We start from the raw sequence: 16,587 nt of genomic DNA on the forward strand, positions 1-16,587 counted from the left end.
TTTGATAATACAGGAAGTCCCCCTTACTCCAAACATGGTTACAACACAGGTTTCAGAGTAGCAGCCATGTTAGTCTGTATTCGCAAAAAGAAAAGGAGTACTTGTGGCACCTTAGAGACTAACCAGTTTATTTGAGCGTCAGCTTTCGTGAGCTACAGCTCACTTCATCAGATGCACACACAGTTATTCTAGTGGCGTGGATAGGACCGTTCATTGTTAGCTGTTTCTAACTATGCTCATGTCTTTGACTTGGGGTTGTAAACTTTTACGCTATTGAGAAATCTTTCTAATGTGGCAGGCTTGGATTTTTGTTTTCAAATCTGGAATGGGGATTCTTTAATAACCCTTATTGTCTTTATTTAAATGCCAGTAACAATATACCACACCAAGTTAGTGCAGTGGGGAAAGGAGAAAACAAAGAGATGCTTTTTACAACTACTACCTTTGCAGCCTTGTATACATTTACCCATATGAGATCAGTGCTTGTCAGTGGGGCTAGACTGATAACTCTAAAAATTAAAGTCCCTTTCCCCACAGTAGGAGTAGTGCACAATTTCCCTGTCTGTTTCCTCTGGGGGAACCACGTCTAGCGATGAGAAAATGCTGTTCAGTCTCCATGCCCATGCAATCCTTAGTGCTTCTAAGACTGCCAGCATGGGTGCCAGTTGCAGTGATTTTTGTGGTGATGGACAGCTGTCTACTAGAAACTGTATTGTGAGCACAAAACTTCCTACTTAGGACAGTGAGGCTGTCATATCATACCAATCACTACTGAGATGGAACATTGCTCAAAATGCCTTGTTTGCCACATGAAGTGGACGACGAGTGAACCCAGAGGACTGCCAACTAGTTTATGCTTAAATAGCAAGCTGCCTTCTTAAATAGTTGACTCTGGTCATACATTTTAAGAGATTTAAGTTGGTTTAAATGGCTTTAATAAGGATACATGGCTGTAAAGCAGAAAATGGCAAGGGGTTGAACTAGTTTCAGGTCTCAGAGCTAGGAATGACAGATGCTGTGTTCTTGGGGAAGACATTTAACCCCTCTCCCTCAATTTCAAAATGAGGATAATACCTCCTACACAAGTGGGGTTGTGTTCATGGTGGCAAAGAGTTTTTACAATAATACATCCAACAGCATAACACTTTTGAAAAGCCGGTGTTAACTATGGCCAGAATATTTTTTCATGTTGGCCACTTTTAGCTGATTTTTGGAGCACAGGATAGTTCATATTTTCTGCCTGGAACTTCCTCTGACAGACTCCCCCCTCCCAAAAAAACGGTAACAAACCCCCTTAATTCATGTCAGAATTAGAATACAAAAATAAAATCAGAAAAACTAAGTTGGTACAAACCTGAGTTGGCAGCAGCAGCGGCTTAATACCCATATTTTGTTTTCCAGCACTCTGAAAGGAAATCGATGCAAGCACTAAGAGCCAGTTTACTTTACATTTCTCATCACGTACTGTGTGTCAGAACTCACGTTAGAATGTTAAATGTAACAGTCTGTAGTGTTGTTGTAGCCATGTTGGTCCCAGGATTTTAGAGAGACAAGCTGGGTAAGGTAATATCTTTTATTGGACTAACTTTTTTCTGTTTTTCACAAACAGAAGTTGGTCCACTATAAGATATAACTGTTCCATTTTGGATTCTGCACCGGAGCCGTGTGCTGGTATTTAATCCAAAACATACATTTAACGATTACTCCCTTCTACTTGTCCTTCAGCTGCTTAAATCTCCTTGGCTACAGAGAGTATATAGTAGGGGCTTGCTCCAAAGCCTACTGCAGTTGGTGGAAAGACTCGCCTAGACTTCAGTCGGCTTAGATCAGGCATAAGGTGAATTTCCTATTCTTGTTTTTGAAGATGAAGAGAAAAATGTTTCTACCAATTTGAGTAGCATAAACAGTCAACTTCTGAACATCAGACATATACCATTCCTTATTGTTTGTGTGGCTAGAGTGGTGGCGATTGCTTCTAATCAGATTGGCTGGTTTCACTGGCATAAAATGTTTCCCTAAGCAGTTGACTATCAGTTTATGAACCCATTCTACTTATCTCCCACAACATACTGGAGTTTTTGCTCTCATTTATTTTGTGTTGCAACACAATCTTGCTCCTCATATTTCCTTGCCTGCTCCCAAGAACAACGTAAACTATTTGGCTACCTTCTATATCAAAGTTTTCACTTTTGCAGTAGATGCCATTGTTTCAGGCTAACAATTTCAGAGAGTGCCGGCTGTTCATTTTTAATTTTTAGAATACAAAACTGCTTTGATATCTTCTGAGTTAACTTCCATAAATACAAATCCTCCAACATCTGGCTCTTTTTAGTTACTTTTCACAATACATTTTTGCTGAATTTAATTGCGTTTATCAGACTGATATGTGGTGTGTTAACATTAGTTAGATTATTACAATATTTGGATATAACCAAAATTCACAGAAACTGTTCCTTTCTGGAACCTTCTGAAAGGGCTGTGGAAAGTCTCATGTGGAATTCAAGCAATGTCTGGTATTTGTTGAGAGGATTTTCGGTGTTCCTTGAGGTTTAGTAGTTGGATCCATTTATATGCCCATATGTGTGGTTTTCAGCTGCTACCTTTTGAATAATTCCCATGGAAAAGTCCACTCCCTTACTCTTGTTTTGTGAGTCACACACTCATGGTGAGACGTAGGGGTGAGAGATGCTGACAAGCACTCAGAAAAGGAAGGAGCCTCTCTCTCCTACAGAGCCCAGAAACTCCAGAGAGAAGGGTAAGGAATGTCTTCTGCAAAGGTTTGTAGAAGGAGGCCAAATATCTGCGTCCCCACCAACATTGCGTACAGTAGTGAGAAGTGGCGTAGATTTTGTTCAGTGATGTGGGTGATTTACTGAAGGCTGAATTCAGTAAAAGACTTGTGAGCATGAGACCACTGTTGTGCCTGTATCTCAGACCTCTCATTGCTTTGTCTTATGTACAGAATGTTTTCTCCTAAATTGATATAGTATGGTCAAGACTTTTAGAAGATGTAGAGTCAAAATTATCTGTTGCTCACAGAAATGCAGGAAAATAAATAACTTATGAATACAAAGTTTTTAACTGGATCTGTAGCCACTCACAATCCTTTGGCTTCATCTTTGCTTAGAAAGTTACGTTCTGGATTTTCCAGTTTAATAGCAAAGCAGGAGGAGGAAAACTGTTTAAAGAGGACCTTAAAAATACTTCTGGGAAATGCAAATTAGCCTAGCTCAAATCAAGAGTTTAATTTTCTCTGCACCTATATTACAAGGTGCAGAATGCCCTCAACTCATGCTGAATTGGGAATTGAGGGTGCTCAGCAGCTCACAGTTTTGAGCCCATAATTCTTAAATTTTATACTGTCAGCAACCTAAAGAGTAGGTGGGGGGTTCTTGCAAGCAGTGTAGCAGTTTTGACTCATCTCTGGGGAGAGCCACTTCCTGAATTGCATTCAGATAAAATTAAAAGGTAGTTAAGCTAATTTCCATTTGTTGCCTATATTTCTAAACACAGACTTCAGACAGATACCTGGAAAAGTACAGTGTCATCAACTGTACTTAAAGGGGTCAGTAATGGGGTACAGAACTGTATAGCTCCAGCTCATGTCAGTAGTGGCCATGTTACCATCTAGTAGCTGTCCAGTAGCTTATCTGAAATGAGTTTGGTGGTCTCGGCATAACCCGCAGAGTACATGTCCACATCACAAAGCTAGAACCATCACGCTGTTTGGCACTTTCATTGGTCGTCTCAGTAAAGAGGTCAGGAATTGAATGGTCATGGAAGTTGAACTACATTTTCATTCGGGGGAGCGACCCCTCCAATAACAAGGCAGGGACACATTAGCGGGATAGTGTGAGGAAGTTGCTGCTGTTTCTCCTGATAAATAGATTACTTCAATCTACCTGTCTTAAGTACTCACATCTCCACAGTATTGTAAGGCACCTTACAATCCTGAATGTCTTTATTCTCAACACCCCTGTGAGGCAGAGCAGGGCTAGTCTCCCCATTTTACAGATGGAGAACTGAGGCAAAGAGAGGTTCAGTGACTTGCCCCATGTCACCCAGGAAGTCTCAGGCAGCAAAGAATTAAACCCAGACCTCCCAAGTCTTTGGCTAGTGCTCTAACTATTGGACAGTCTTTCCTCTCAGTCTGGCATTGTTTGTGCGTGTGCTAAAAGAAAAAAACCAAAACAGCATATAGACTAGAAAATGGGTATACTACATTGCAATGAGGCAGTTAATTAATTACAAAACCTTTTCTGTAAGCTGTATATAATAAATAGTGGACTGAAACCCAGGAGTAACTTGACAGCATATGCAGCCTTTCCCCTCTATTTAATTGATCTCTTGGAGAAAAAGGGGAGGTTTTAAAACTCCTGGAGTGACAGTCTGACATTATTTTTTATCGTGGTAGCCAAGTAAACATAAGTAACCAGCTTGAGCTCCAGAGTAACTTGCCATGCTTTGCCCTGCCTGACCATGTTAATGATACAGGTCTATCTGTGCGTGACAGTTGCAGTCAAGCACACCACAAGAACAACAAAATATAGCAAGTAGCTTGGCTAATAGCAGAGAGCATGAAACGAATGATAACAAGAACGCGTTCTTGGGGCCCACCCTGCAAATTGGCAGGTGTCCTCACCTCCCACTGAAGTCATTGGGAGTCACAGACCCTCAGCACCTTGTAAGTCTAGGCCCTAAGTTAATAGACTTTGGATTTTGTCATTTTCTTCACAAAAGGGCAACAGGTGACTTGACCCAGTGCACCTATGACTCCAGGGTAGCCCAAGAAAGTTGTCAGAGTGCTAAAGCCCAGAGACCTTGTGTCAGTGTCCACACAAGGGGGCAAGGCAGGAGGACAGTACGCCAGTGAGTCTGCTAATATTGATTCAAGGTAACCCCACTAGTGTTCATATACTGCTGGACTAAAGACAGTGGCTGTGCCTGCCTTCGTCTTTGTGTTACAGGTTTTGAGGTCACAGCGTATGCTGTAAAGATGTGACTTGTTTATGCCCTTCTCTTTTTTCCATATAGGTTACTGTGCTGCTTTATAACAAATACCTTTATTTGGTACTTGGTAATGTGAAATGATTCCTCGATTCTGGCTTATGAAAGGCACAGATGATGACACAGCACCCCTTAACCTGCTCCCAGTGCCCCAGGACCACGTCCACGCTGTTCGGGGAACAGGTGGAGAGGTTTGGGTGGGCGTGTGTAGAGAATTCCTTCCTTTCTGGTGCACCAAGAAGAATGGTGATTCTGTATTGGTCTGTTACAATGATAGTCTATAAAGGAGGCAGAGCTCAAACCAAACTGAGTGGAAGAGTTTAAGCTTGGGAACCTTGGTGTTGGAGGGCAGTGCAATGTTGCAAATCTCATTGTAAAAGGATAAGACTTGGTATCTCTACCTGGCCATAAATGCTGATGAAACTAACTGTGTGAAATGTGTATTTGGCCCTTATTATCTAGAGCAGCCTTTTTGAAATGTGCCTTTTCTGTCTTGCTTATGCTTATTAGTTTTTCTTTTTATTATTTAACACTGTGAAGCATTCTGGGATGTAGTCTGTAAAAAGCCTCCATAGTATATCAGCTAAAGTGATGGAAAGTATGAGCAACAACAGTGTATTGAAACAGGTGCTGTATGCAGATGTCCTCAGATAGCTTTTCCTTGGAACCCGTCGTGCTGACTGGTAACATCCCCTACTCTTCAAGTCTCTATTCAGCGTAAACGATCAGTCATGATGAATTATGCAAATCATGCAGTGGGTTAGAGAGTGAGTAGTATATAGTGTTACATTTAAAAGAGAAATACAATTTGGCCAACAAAGGAAAATATTTCGAGATTTTTGTCATAGTAAAATACAAATTGGTGATGTTCTACTTTCTAGTGTTTCTATGCATTCAGAGTTGGACCAATAAATTACCTGTGGTGAAGCTGTTTGGAATTCGATCTGACAACGTTTTTAGATTGTAATGCAAATGTACCTAGAGAAATTGTTACATAGTTGACATGTTTGCCAACAGTGACCCTACTATATCTTAGCTTTCTTCCCACAAGTCACCTCAAGAGAAAAAAAAAACTTTTTTCCTTCCCACTTCGCAGGTGAAGTCTGTGATAAATCTCTTGTTTGCTGCCTACACTGGGGATGTATCTGCACTCCGAAGGTAAAACCAATATGGTGTTGGGGAAAGGACATCACTTGTTTCGACTACTATTATACTTTGTTTCTGAACACATGACCATGTTAGGAGACGTTAGAGCTGCTTTAATACGCCAAGATAGCAGGGCCATTTAAACACACGAGATGTGAAAAGAATGTGCTCTATTGGATCTAGCACTGCTTTTAATGTCTAGTCTTCAGATCCCAACAGAACAAGGAGTTAAGCTTATTACACAATCAGTCCTTTGTTCTGCATATCAAAACTTCATGTGGATAATATGAAAAATAATGTGTACATCAGGTTATAGTCAGAGGTATAACCATACAAAATGGCACCACGCTGCTTTGATATAAATGGAAAAATCAGTTTGTGTCTCAGTCATGTTATCTTCCTCACAAATTTTTACAGCAATGGAAGAGCAAGCTGGATTCTAGTCTGCCTTGTGAATCAATTCCAGAACTGTGAGCAAAGCTCAAATTGAGGAATGTTTATTGCTAGTGAGGTAGGAGCCAGATGGAACCCAGCTTGATTTTCAGATCCCACGTATGGTTTTTGTTTTGTTTTGTTTGTTTTTTGTAGGGCTGGCAGTATTTAAAAATCCTTTTGCATTTTACACTAAGCAGATTTCACACACAGTCACTGAGAGAGCAGATAAATGTGGAAGGCTTAATTCTTCACTGTACCTTTGCGAAGCTGGGACAAAGCTAGCAGTGGGACTGCTGTAGTAGCTTTATACTGGTTAGAGATTCTTCCGACACGGGGAATTTTCCATGACATTTCTCCAGCTGATGTAAGTTCTGTTTGTACTTCACATCCCAAAGTGATCTTAACCAGTCAGAGAATCTGCCTGGAACTAGGGTTTTGGCTGGACTGAGAGAAGTATGTATGCACATAAGTATGCTCCATAGTGGCATTTTAAGAGTGATTTTTCTGACTGGAACCACAGATGAAGATGCCAGGAAGGAAGCCAAATCTCTAGTCTAATCTTAAAGCCAGGTCACTTTGGTGCCTCTTTTATTAAATCTCAGATGAAAATATAATGTACTTTTGGTACTGTGACGGGTTCCCCCCGGGGGTGCCATCTGGACCTGGGGTACCACTGAGCCCCTGACCCACCAGCCTGGGCTCCCTTTACACTGTACTGCTGTGACCAGACTGCACTTCCACCAGCACACATACAGGTAGGGAAACACCCAGCTGCAGTTGCATGCAGACGCTGTGCTCAGCCTTGCATGGTTTGACTCCAACTAGGGAGCTTCCCAGCTACTCAGGCACGCACCCCCTTTGGGGTGTAAACCCAAAACTATACCATCTTGCATTGCACAGGGACTGCACAGGGTAAGCTTATGAAATTGGCCCCGTTCCTCAATGTAGAGAGGAATATACAACAGCTTTCTGCCCCAAGTTCTGACTTCCACATACTGGTTTTAGATAAATCAGAAACCAGTTTATTAACTATAAAAGATAGATTTTAAGTGATTATAAGGGCTAGCAAACAGATCAAAGCAGATTACCTAGCAAATAAAAAATGCAAACTAAGCTTAATATGTACTACATAGGATGAGAATTTGGTATTCATATCTGATCTAAGTGATGATACAAGCAGGCTGCAGATTCTTAAAGGGCAAGCTGCACTTGCTTACAGCTTGGAATCCCCAGGTATTCCATTCACAGGCTAAAAGTCCAGCAGTTCCCTCAGTTCAATATTTGTTCCTTAGGTGTTTCTAGGAGTCTCTTTGGGTGGGGAGTCAGTGAAGAACCAAGATAATGTTACTCCCTTGCCTTATATAGCTTTTGCATATGGCAGAAACCCTTTGTTTCCAAGCTTAGTTCCCACACCAGTCGTGGAAGTATATTGACATCCCAAGATGGAATCCAGCACCAGGTGACCTGGTGACATGTCGCTGTAGTGTCACAGCAGCCATGACTCAGAGGCAGTGTGCAGCATCCTCAGGAAGGCCCCCAGGTGGGAGATAAGCATCTTCTAATGCCTATTGTTTTCTCTAATGGCCCTTCCCCACCCAACTTTTTAGAATGAAAGCATCTTGTCTAGTGGGTATTCCGCAGGTGTAAACACATTTGTAATACAGGTTTCAGAGTGGTAGCCGTGTTAGTCTGTATCAGCAAAAACAACAAGGAGTCCTTGTGGCACCTTAGAGACTAACAAATTTATTTGGCATAAGCTTTCGTGGGCTAAAACCCACTTCATCAGATGCATGGAGTGAAAAATACGGTAAGCAGTATAAATATTACAGCACATGAAAAGATGGGAGTTGCCTTACCAAGTGGCGGTCAGTGCTAATGAGGCCAATTCAGTTAAGGTGGAAGATGCCTATTCTCAACAATTGGCAAGAAGGGGTGAATATCAAGAGAGGGAAAAGTACTTTTGTAGTGCTAACGAGGCCAATGCAATCAAGGTGGACGTAGCTCATTCAGCAGAGGGAAAATTACTTTTTTGTAGTGACCCAGCCACTCCCAGTCTTTATTCAGGCCTAATTTGATGGTGTCCAGTTTGCAAATTAATTCCAATTCTACAGTTTCTTGTTGAAGTCTGTTTTTGAAGATTTTTTTGTTGAAGAATTGCCACAGATACATAGTCAATACGTACAGGTACATAGTCAATATTCCTAACTTCAGATACAAAAATGATACGTGCATACAAGTATGATAATCATATTCAGCAGATCATAACCTTTCCAAAGACACCTCACTGATCTATCTTGCATAAAATACATAACTGTCATAATCCTATCATAACATCACTATGAACAATATGGGGTACAGTGTCACAGATACCACTTAAATCCTGTCAGAGGGCATTTCATTGTTTTACAGTAGAAGTATGATCACTTCTGTATTTTTGTAATTCTTTCTAAGATTGTCTTTCTGAATTTGGCTTTTCAGATTTGCTTTGTCGGGTATGGATATGGAGCAAAGAGATTATGATTCACGAACAGCATTGCACGTAGCAGCTGCAGAAGGTAATGACTCTTGACAAATAAAATATTATCTATTAATTTAGTGGGCTTAATTTAAAAAGTATATTAAATCCTTCTTTTATTTTATAGGTCATGTGGAAGTAATTAAATTTTTGCTGGAAGCCTGCAAAGTGAATCCTTTCCCCAAAGACAGGTGAGTAGTTGCACTGTTGTATGAAGGAGGGGAGCTCCAGTAACTAATTAGATTGGTGAATCCAACTCTAGTGCGGTCAATTGACCGGAGTCCTTGTTTCCTCTGAAATCTCATGGGATGCTGAAACTAGTGACAATTGGGACCATCTGATCTACCCAGCTAACTTGCAGGTGGTGCTAGAGCTCCCTGGAGCTGTTTCTGCTCATTTGATCTAGCAACACTAATTCCTCCCTTACAGAAGCAGGAATTCCAGACCTCAGTAGGGAAGACTGAGACAATAAATCACCGGCTAGAGAATTTTCTTTCAAAATAGGCATCAAAGCAAGAAAAAGGAATTTGTAGTTTGATGTGTGTGTGTGAACATACATGCAGAACACGCACGCGGATGTGGGTGTAAGAGGGGTCTCTGTGTGTTCCTGTCCAAAGTAACTAAAACTATTCACAAACTTCAGTGTGAACTTGACCCCATTAAAAAAGGCTGTTTTACTGTTCTGGTGTCCTGAGAGAGGTGCAGTTCACATGGTTTGTTATGTATAATCATTAACTTTGTTTTTAATTTCACCTCCAGTTTTATTATTGTAACTCACAGTGTGGCATTGGAAACCAGAAAAAAATAGGTCAGTGCAAGGTCCCTCACCAAAAGAAAACAAGGCCCGACATCAGTAATGAAACCACGCTCGCCCACTCTCTCTAGCTCTCTTAATCAAGTACATTTGTGTCGTTGTCTCTGCTTCCTTCAGTGTGCGTGTACCTTTCAATGCTTCCCTCCGCAGAACAGTGATTTTGCTATTTAACAGTAAAGCATAGAATTAGCTTTAATTTGATAGTTTATTTCATGCGATGCTGTACAGACTAATATAAGTCTGCTAATGTCTTGTATTATGTGCACAATGTCCTCCTTACGGCACTTATAGGAGTGTCAGAAAGGCAGAGCGTTTTGAGTCGTTTATCGTTACCTGTGATTTTTTGAAGCTTTCCTGTTAAGGTGAGATTTTTACTTTTTGATACTGTCCTTTTCAAAAGGAACTCACGGTGCTACAGAGTTCATACACCACAATTAAAATGTAACCAAGATTGGTGGGAAATCTGCATTGTGTTTACACCTGCTCTAACTACCAGCTTTTCCATTGAAACCCCTCAGGGGAAGAGTTTGTCCTGTACTAAAAGGGCGTCAAAGATCAACACTAGGAAAACACTTCAGTACCAATAATCTGAGGCACGTTTCTGGGGTTGATTTACTTGGTGAAAGGAAGGCAAAAAATAAATACTTTACATTGGCTTTGTTGAAATACTGTATTTCGATATCTCTTACTCTCCTGTTTAAGAGGGGAAAATATACAATTGTATGCAATAGCCTTTGCATATTGTTGTTACATTTGAGAGGGTTTAGTGTGGATGATGTGAAAATAGCAGCAGTTACGCTTGTATGTGTGTTTAGCTATGTTTTGTTTAGTCTGACGCTATCCATTAAAGTGCAGTTCTGATGTGAAAAATGACTGAAAAAAATCAGTTTTTATCGTCTTTTAGTGATTTCCATATCAAATGTGTTCAGTTTTCACACTTTCAAGTAAAAAGATTTTGTTTCCAGTGACTAACTGTGCACAATCAGCCTGTGGGCTGAAGATCAAGTTGGGTTCTTCCTTTATGTATTACCAATGGTCATGGTGGATTCTACATCACTGACCATTTTTTAAATTAAGATTGGATGTTTTTCTAGAAGAGATCATCTAGGAATTATGTTGGGGAAGTTTTATGGCCTGTGTTGTATAGAAGGTTACAGTGGTCCCTTCTGACCTTGGACTCTGAATCCCTGGTAATAAAAGTTCTTCATGCCAGATTTTGTCCTTGGTGACACCTGTGAATTCACACTGAAGACAGTGGTGTTACACGGATATGTGACTGGTTGAGCTGAACTTTATTAAACAATTATACTGAAGCACAAGAAGGAATGGAATCCCATTCATTCTCCATTAGTTATTTTGATACTGAAGGGGTAAAAAGTTGTGAAAACATCTGTTGTCAAAAAAGGTTGTGACCCACAGTCCAATTCACTGAAGGTACTTACGTACTCTCTGAGCTTAGTAGATACTGTACGGGCAATTGTTGTCTCAAACATCAAAGTATAATGGAATTCATAGTGGTGGATTTACTTGCTTACTGATTTTGGAAATATTGTGCTCCCTGTTTCAGATGGAATAACACTCCTATGGATGAAGCTTTACATTTTGGACACCATGATGTATTTAAAATTCTTCAAGAATTCCAGATCCAGTACACACCTCCAGAGGATTCCAGCAATGGAAAGGAAAATCAAACAGTTCATAAAAATCTAGATGGCTTACTCTAACCATCTTCAGCTAGATCCCAAGAGTCAACTCACTTACCTATGCTTTTGTGGAAAATGAGTATGAAGAGCGTGTGTATTTCTGTCTGACAGTGGTGTATATTTTACAGAATATTTCATTTATTTCAGTGTTACAGGAGTTTTCTTCATGATACGCAGCAGACAAACCTAATCGCTCCAAAAAACAAACAAACCCCAAACAACCCCCTGCCCCCCCCGAGAGTCTCCCTCTGTAATGTGAGCAATATTACCTTGTGTTGCGTATAATCGATGTAAAAGAAGTATTAGCTGTTTATGGCTTGACTGTGCACTACTTAATTTATTTTTGTGTTCTATGTATATCTTCAAACCGTGGTCAGGAATTTTTCTGCTGAATTTGCATTTTTAAACAAATCTCTTACAGTGTGGTTAAGTGGAACCATGCTGTTGCCATGTGCAAGTGTCACTGTGGTTTTGCTAGATTTCAGGAGTTGAGGATGCTGGTGTAGATTTAGCATGGGTGTGTTGAACAAGGATCTGCACTTACCTTTTTTCCCCCCTAAATAATTTCCCATGCAACCTTGTTTACATCATCACCTTGTCACCTACATCGATCGGTCTATCAGCCCTCACAGAGAGCGTGCCGATCGCAACGCATTGTTCATATTGTTCTGGTCAGTCCTTCAGCCACCTGTTGGCCAGGTTTGTCAGTAGCACCATACGCCCGATGAGCATAGCACACCGCAGCCCAGAACCCCTGAGCTCAAGCGATCCACCAGCTTCAGCCTCCCATGTAGCTAGGATTAAGGCGTGCGCCATCTTGACCGGTTGTTTACATAGTATAAATCTCAAAATAATATACTGGTGACATTTGTCAATGGTCTGAGCTAATTGTTCTTAGAGATGATTTTTTCAGGGAATCTATTTTAAGGTTGGTTTGATGACCAAATGGCATAGAGGAATATCACTTGTTTGATGGTTTTTTTGAGCTGTTTCTTTCAAATGCCCTTTGTCTAGCCTCTCTCTTCCATATTCAGCTGCTGAAGTGCTTTTCCCTTAGTTGGGAAAAGCAGGTGCTTCCACAGAATGCATTTGTTCCTGACAGGCATACGTGTATCATGGGGGGACTTGTAGGCTGCAAAATAATTCATCTCAGTCTTATGTTTTGTCTTTAGCTGCAACTGCACCAAAAACCTTTTCGGGGGATGTAAGTGTATGAAAGGCAAAATACTAAACCAAATGTTTGAAATGAGTTAGGCTCACAATAAAAAACACTGATGGCGTGAAACAGCTTAAAGAAGCATAAAGCTAATCAAAGCATGAGCAAGGTTGTGGATATGGCAAACTGTGGGTCTAACTCTCTTCTTATGCTGGCATAAATCCTCAAATCGTTTTGTTGAAGCTTCTGAAGTTACACTGGTGTAAAACAGGTAAGAAATCAGAAACAGGACCACAAATCAAGCAGTTCATTTGTGTGTGAACTGTCGCATTTGCACTCTTCACATGGTAGTCTGTGCCCTACGTACGCCAGTTGTTAGAAATCTAAATCCAAATATTTGTTCTATTTTGGGGACCTTTACACTACATCAGCTTCTTGCCCAATGCAACAATATGTCTGATTCCTGACACTACAGTATGAATGAAGTCACCTTTTAAAAAAAAAAAAAAATCTCCTGTAGGAGTATCCATTTCACATTTGTTGGAAGTAGGTGATAGTCAAGACTCAGACAGTGGATGGGAAATGAGACCATTTGTGGGAACTGCACACATCTCAAAGATATGCCAGTAATAATAATTCATCCCTAGATCTCCAGATGCCCACTTTACAGATGGTGAAACTGAAGCATGGAGAAGTCACCCAGCAAGTCAGTGGCAGAGTCAAGGTATGGAACCCTTGTCTCCTGCATCCCTCTCCAGTGCTCTAGCCACCATGCACATCGCCTCCCCTAAGAAAGAGAAATCAAATGGAGGCACTTGATATTCAGCACAAGCAGTGGCCTATCTCATAATAAAGATGCTGTCTTGTAGTAGTTTGAAAGCCTAAACCTCTGAAATCTGATTGGTAAAAATTCTTGCCTGGCATCCATCACTCTCTTTCCCCCCCCTCCCCCCCCAGATCTGATATTACTGCTCTCAAGCTGGTTTTTTGCCTCAAGTCAGTTATTCACCCGAAGGCCTCATGCTTTTTTAACCCTCTCCTTTCATGCCTTGTGTCACAGCCACCCTCCTCCTTAACCAAAAACTGGATGGGATTCCCTTTGAACCCTTCTTGGCCAGATGGGTCACTGTTGAGAGCACAAGGCCCTGGCTCTGCTGCACTCCTACAGAGGATAAAACCAGGCAAACTAAATCCCATGTCTTCTTCTATAGTATTCTTAGACCTACCAAATTGATCCTATGGGAGTCAAATTTCTCAGGTTGGGCTCTGGGGGTACTGATTAGTCCCAGACTATGAGACCCATTCTGTTTGTTAACTGATCAGATTTCTATGTATAGCTCTCTGGTTTGCTAAGAAAATGTATCCTCTGCTGTCTCAGAAAAAATGTCAGTGATTTATTTTGATGTAATTGAAATCAATCAGGTTTACTTTGCTCAAACACTAACATTTCCAAAAGGCAGGTACATGTATTGAGAAGATAAAGGAATTTTAATTAAATAGTTTAGAGATTATGGCTGTCCCTGCACCTAACGTTTTCCTCCACCCTATTAAGAGCTTTTAGCTAGAATTTAGGCACAAACGCATTTTCGCCAGGATAGTTTTAGCATTTTCTCATTGTACCAGGAGATATTATTTTGCAAAGATTTGTGCCCAGTGGAAGCAGTGCATTTATTTATATATGCAATTTATTTATAAATATATGTAGTTCACTGGTTTGGCTGCTCATCATTGCTGGCACTGACATGTAGATTCTAATTTAAATGGCTTTTGTTGTGTTATCAAATGCTGACATCCTTATGCTCCAAAGAGTTTTCTGTGTTCTGTCATATATGTGTTTCTTATGTATCACAGCAGCTAGAAATGGTTATGCTAACTTAATGCTTTATACACAGAAATATTGTGCTGGTCTTAGTGTTAATTATCCCATCTTTTTGTGAAAAATGTGATGTACTGGGCTGATAACTTTTTAGCTACTGAGCTAGAATGTCAATGAGTGTTTTTATTGATGCTGTAGGATCAGCAATTGTGACAGATTGGTGTGACATTATAGATTCCTTACTGCGGGGAATAGACAGTGATGAATGTGTTTGCTTTCAGCAATTTCCCGTAAGTAAATCTAAATTTAAAAATACTTGAGCTGTACTGGTTCTGAAAATGAAAGAGATTTATTTTAATGAATAAAATCCAGGTATTGTTGCTTTTTACAGCACAATTAAACAGGAATACCAAAAAACAGATGTTTGAGGGGTTCTTTTATTGGTTAGCTACATCGTTTACCCACCTCTAATACCATCCCAACTGAAGTAGCCAAAGAGAGTGGACTTTGTGGAGCCCTCCAATTTAGGCTGCTTTGATATCCTCCAGTCTCGAGGCTACTTTTGCATTGGGAAGGCCTTGTGACAAGCTTTAATTGTAGCATCAAATCATCAGGAGGCTCCATCTCGTGGCCAGTGAATACTGTAGTTTTAAATCTAAAAGCTTGATATAGCAAACAGAAGCTCATTGGCTTTCCCTCACCCAATACAGGTGTCCAGTTGGTGATGGAGAAATGATGCTACAACGGAATACCCAACCTGCTGTGGGCATTCTAACAAGAAGATGACCCTAGTGTTCATATCTTTTTGAAGTGCTGGAGGTCTCCAACATCTATTCTTTAGGAATAGAGGCTGTCGCTGGGATGGGGAAGTAAAGGTCTCTGAATCTGTTGAGTTAGGAATTAGTTGGGATGGTCTGGCTATTGAAATAGTTGAGTACCACAGAGGGCGAAATAGGGATATACATGCATCATTTTGCTCCTGAAGGTTCCTCACAAATTCCAGCCTCAGAGGGCAACAGAAAATTGTGGAAGCAATTAAGGGATTCTACTGAAAATCAACATCACCCAGCCCTATACTAAATAGCTCTCATATTGCAGCCAGGAGTGGAGACATACATTGTTGCTGATTTCATGGTTTGAACATGTTGTAGATGGCCTTATGGAGTGCTTGACAGCCCTAAAAAAACCTTTTCTTACGTGACCATGCCATGTATGAACCATGAGCCCCGGCTGGGCTATCCACATTCTTAAGGGGTTGCCTCTGTCTGTCTCCCTCCCTCCCCCCACCGCATTATTTTACTCCTTGTTGTGTCAAGTTTATATAAGCTTGTAAGTGACTTGGGGCAAGGACAATGTCACTTGTTCTGTACTGTGAGGAGCAGCAGCATAGCACACTGATGGCACTGTGAAATAATTAGCAACAAATAATGCCTTGACTAGCCAGACTGCCACTTTGCTAGATTACTTGTTTGCCCAGAGACTAGTAGAACATATGGCTAATTCTCTAGCCATAGAAATAACTGACAACCATATAGAGATGAAACTGCCCCAGTGGGCTTACAATCAAATTGAGGCCTCTGTTATGTCAAAAATTCAATTAAATCTCACCAGTCTCAGAGAAACATGATCTCATTAGTAACCATAAAACAATTGCTAAGTGACGCTTCAATTTTTTAACCTGGAAAAGAATAGTTCTGGTATTGTAAAACTTCTTTTTATAACTATCATCCATGCAAAAATTACATGAAGCTAGCTACTGTACATCTACTGGACTCATGAGAAAATTTGACTTTCAGATGTAACTTGAATTCAGAAGGGAAGGTATTATAAGCACCATATACAGATTAACACATCACAATTCTTAGGAACACCCACTTCATTTCACTTGATAAATATATGTACACATAGCTACTCTAATGAGAACGGTAATAAAATTAACCTGTTGATATATTTTGCATTTGTGGTCATTGATTTTTTTTGTTAGCGATATAAAAA

The 16,587-nt window shown here is 40.5% G+C and overlaps 1 protein-coding gene across 6 annotated transcripts in view; it reads left to right on the forward strand.

The window, feature by feature from the left end:
• The window catches only part of GLS (glutaminase), a 102,936-nt gene extending 86,389 nt beyond the window's left edge, over positions 1-16,547 (forward strand). For all 6 annotated transcript variants that reach the window (XM_048869736.2, XM_048869733.2, XM_048869737.2 and 3 more), the window contains 4 exons: positions 6,104-6,165; positions 9,067-9,143; positions 9,231-9,294; positions 11,485-16,547. In XM_048869736.2, the coding sequence (XP_048725693.2) occupies positions 6,104-6,165; positions 9,067-9,143; positions 9,231-9,294; positions 11,485-11,641 (360 nt within the window). In that variant the 3' untranslated portion in view covers positions 11,642-16,547. The remainder of the gene's footprint in view (positions 1-6,103; positions 6,166-9,066; positions 9,144-9,230; positions 9,295-11,484) is intronic.
• Positions 16,548-16,587: the final 40 nt, after the last annotated feature.

The sequence above is a fragment of the Caretta caretta genome, chromosome 11 (assembly GCF_965140235.1).
Source record: "Caretta caretta isolate rCarCar2 chromosome 11, rCarCar1.hap1, whole genome shotgun sequence".
Taxonomy (NCBI): Eukaryota; Metazoa; Chordata; order Testudines; family Cheloniidae; genus Caretta; species Caretta caretta.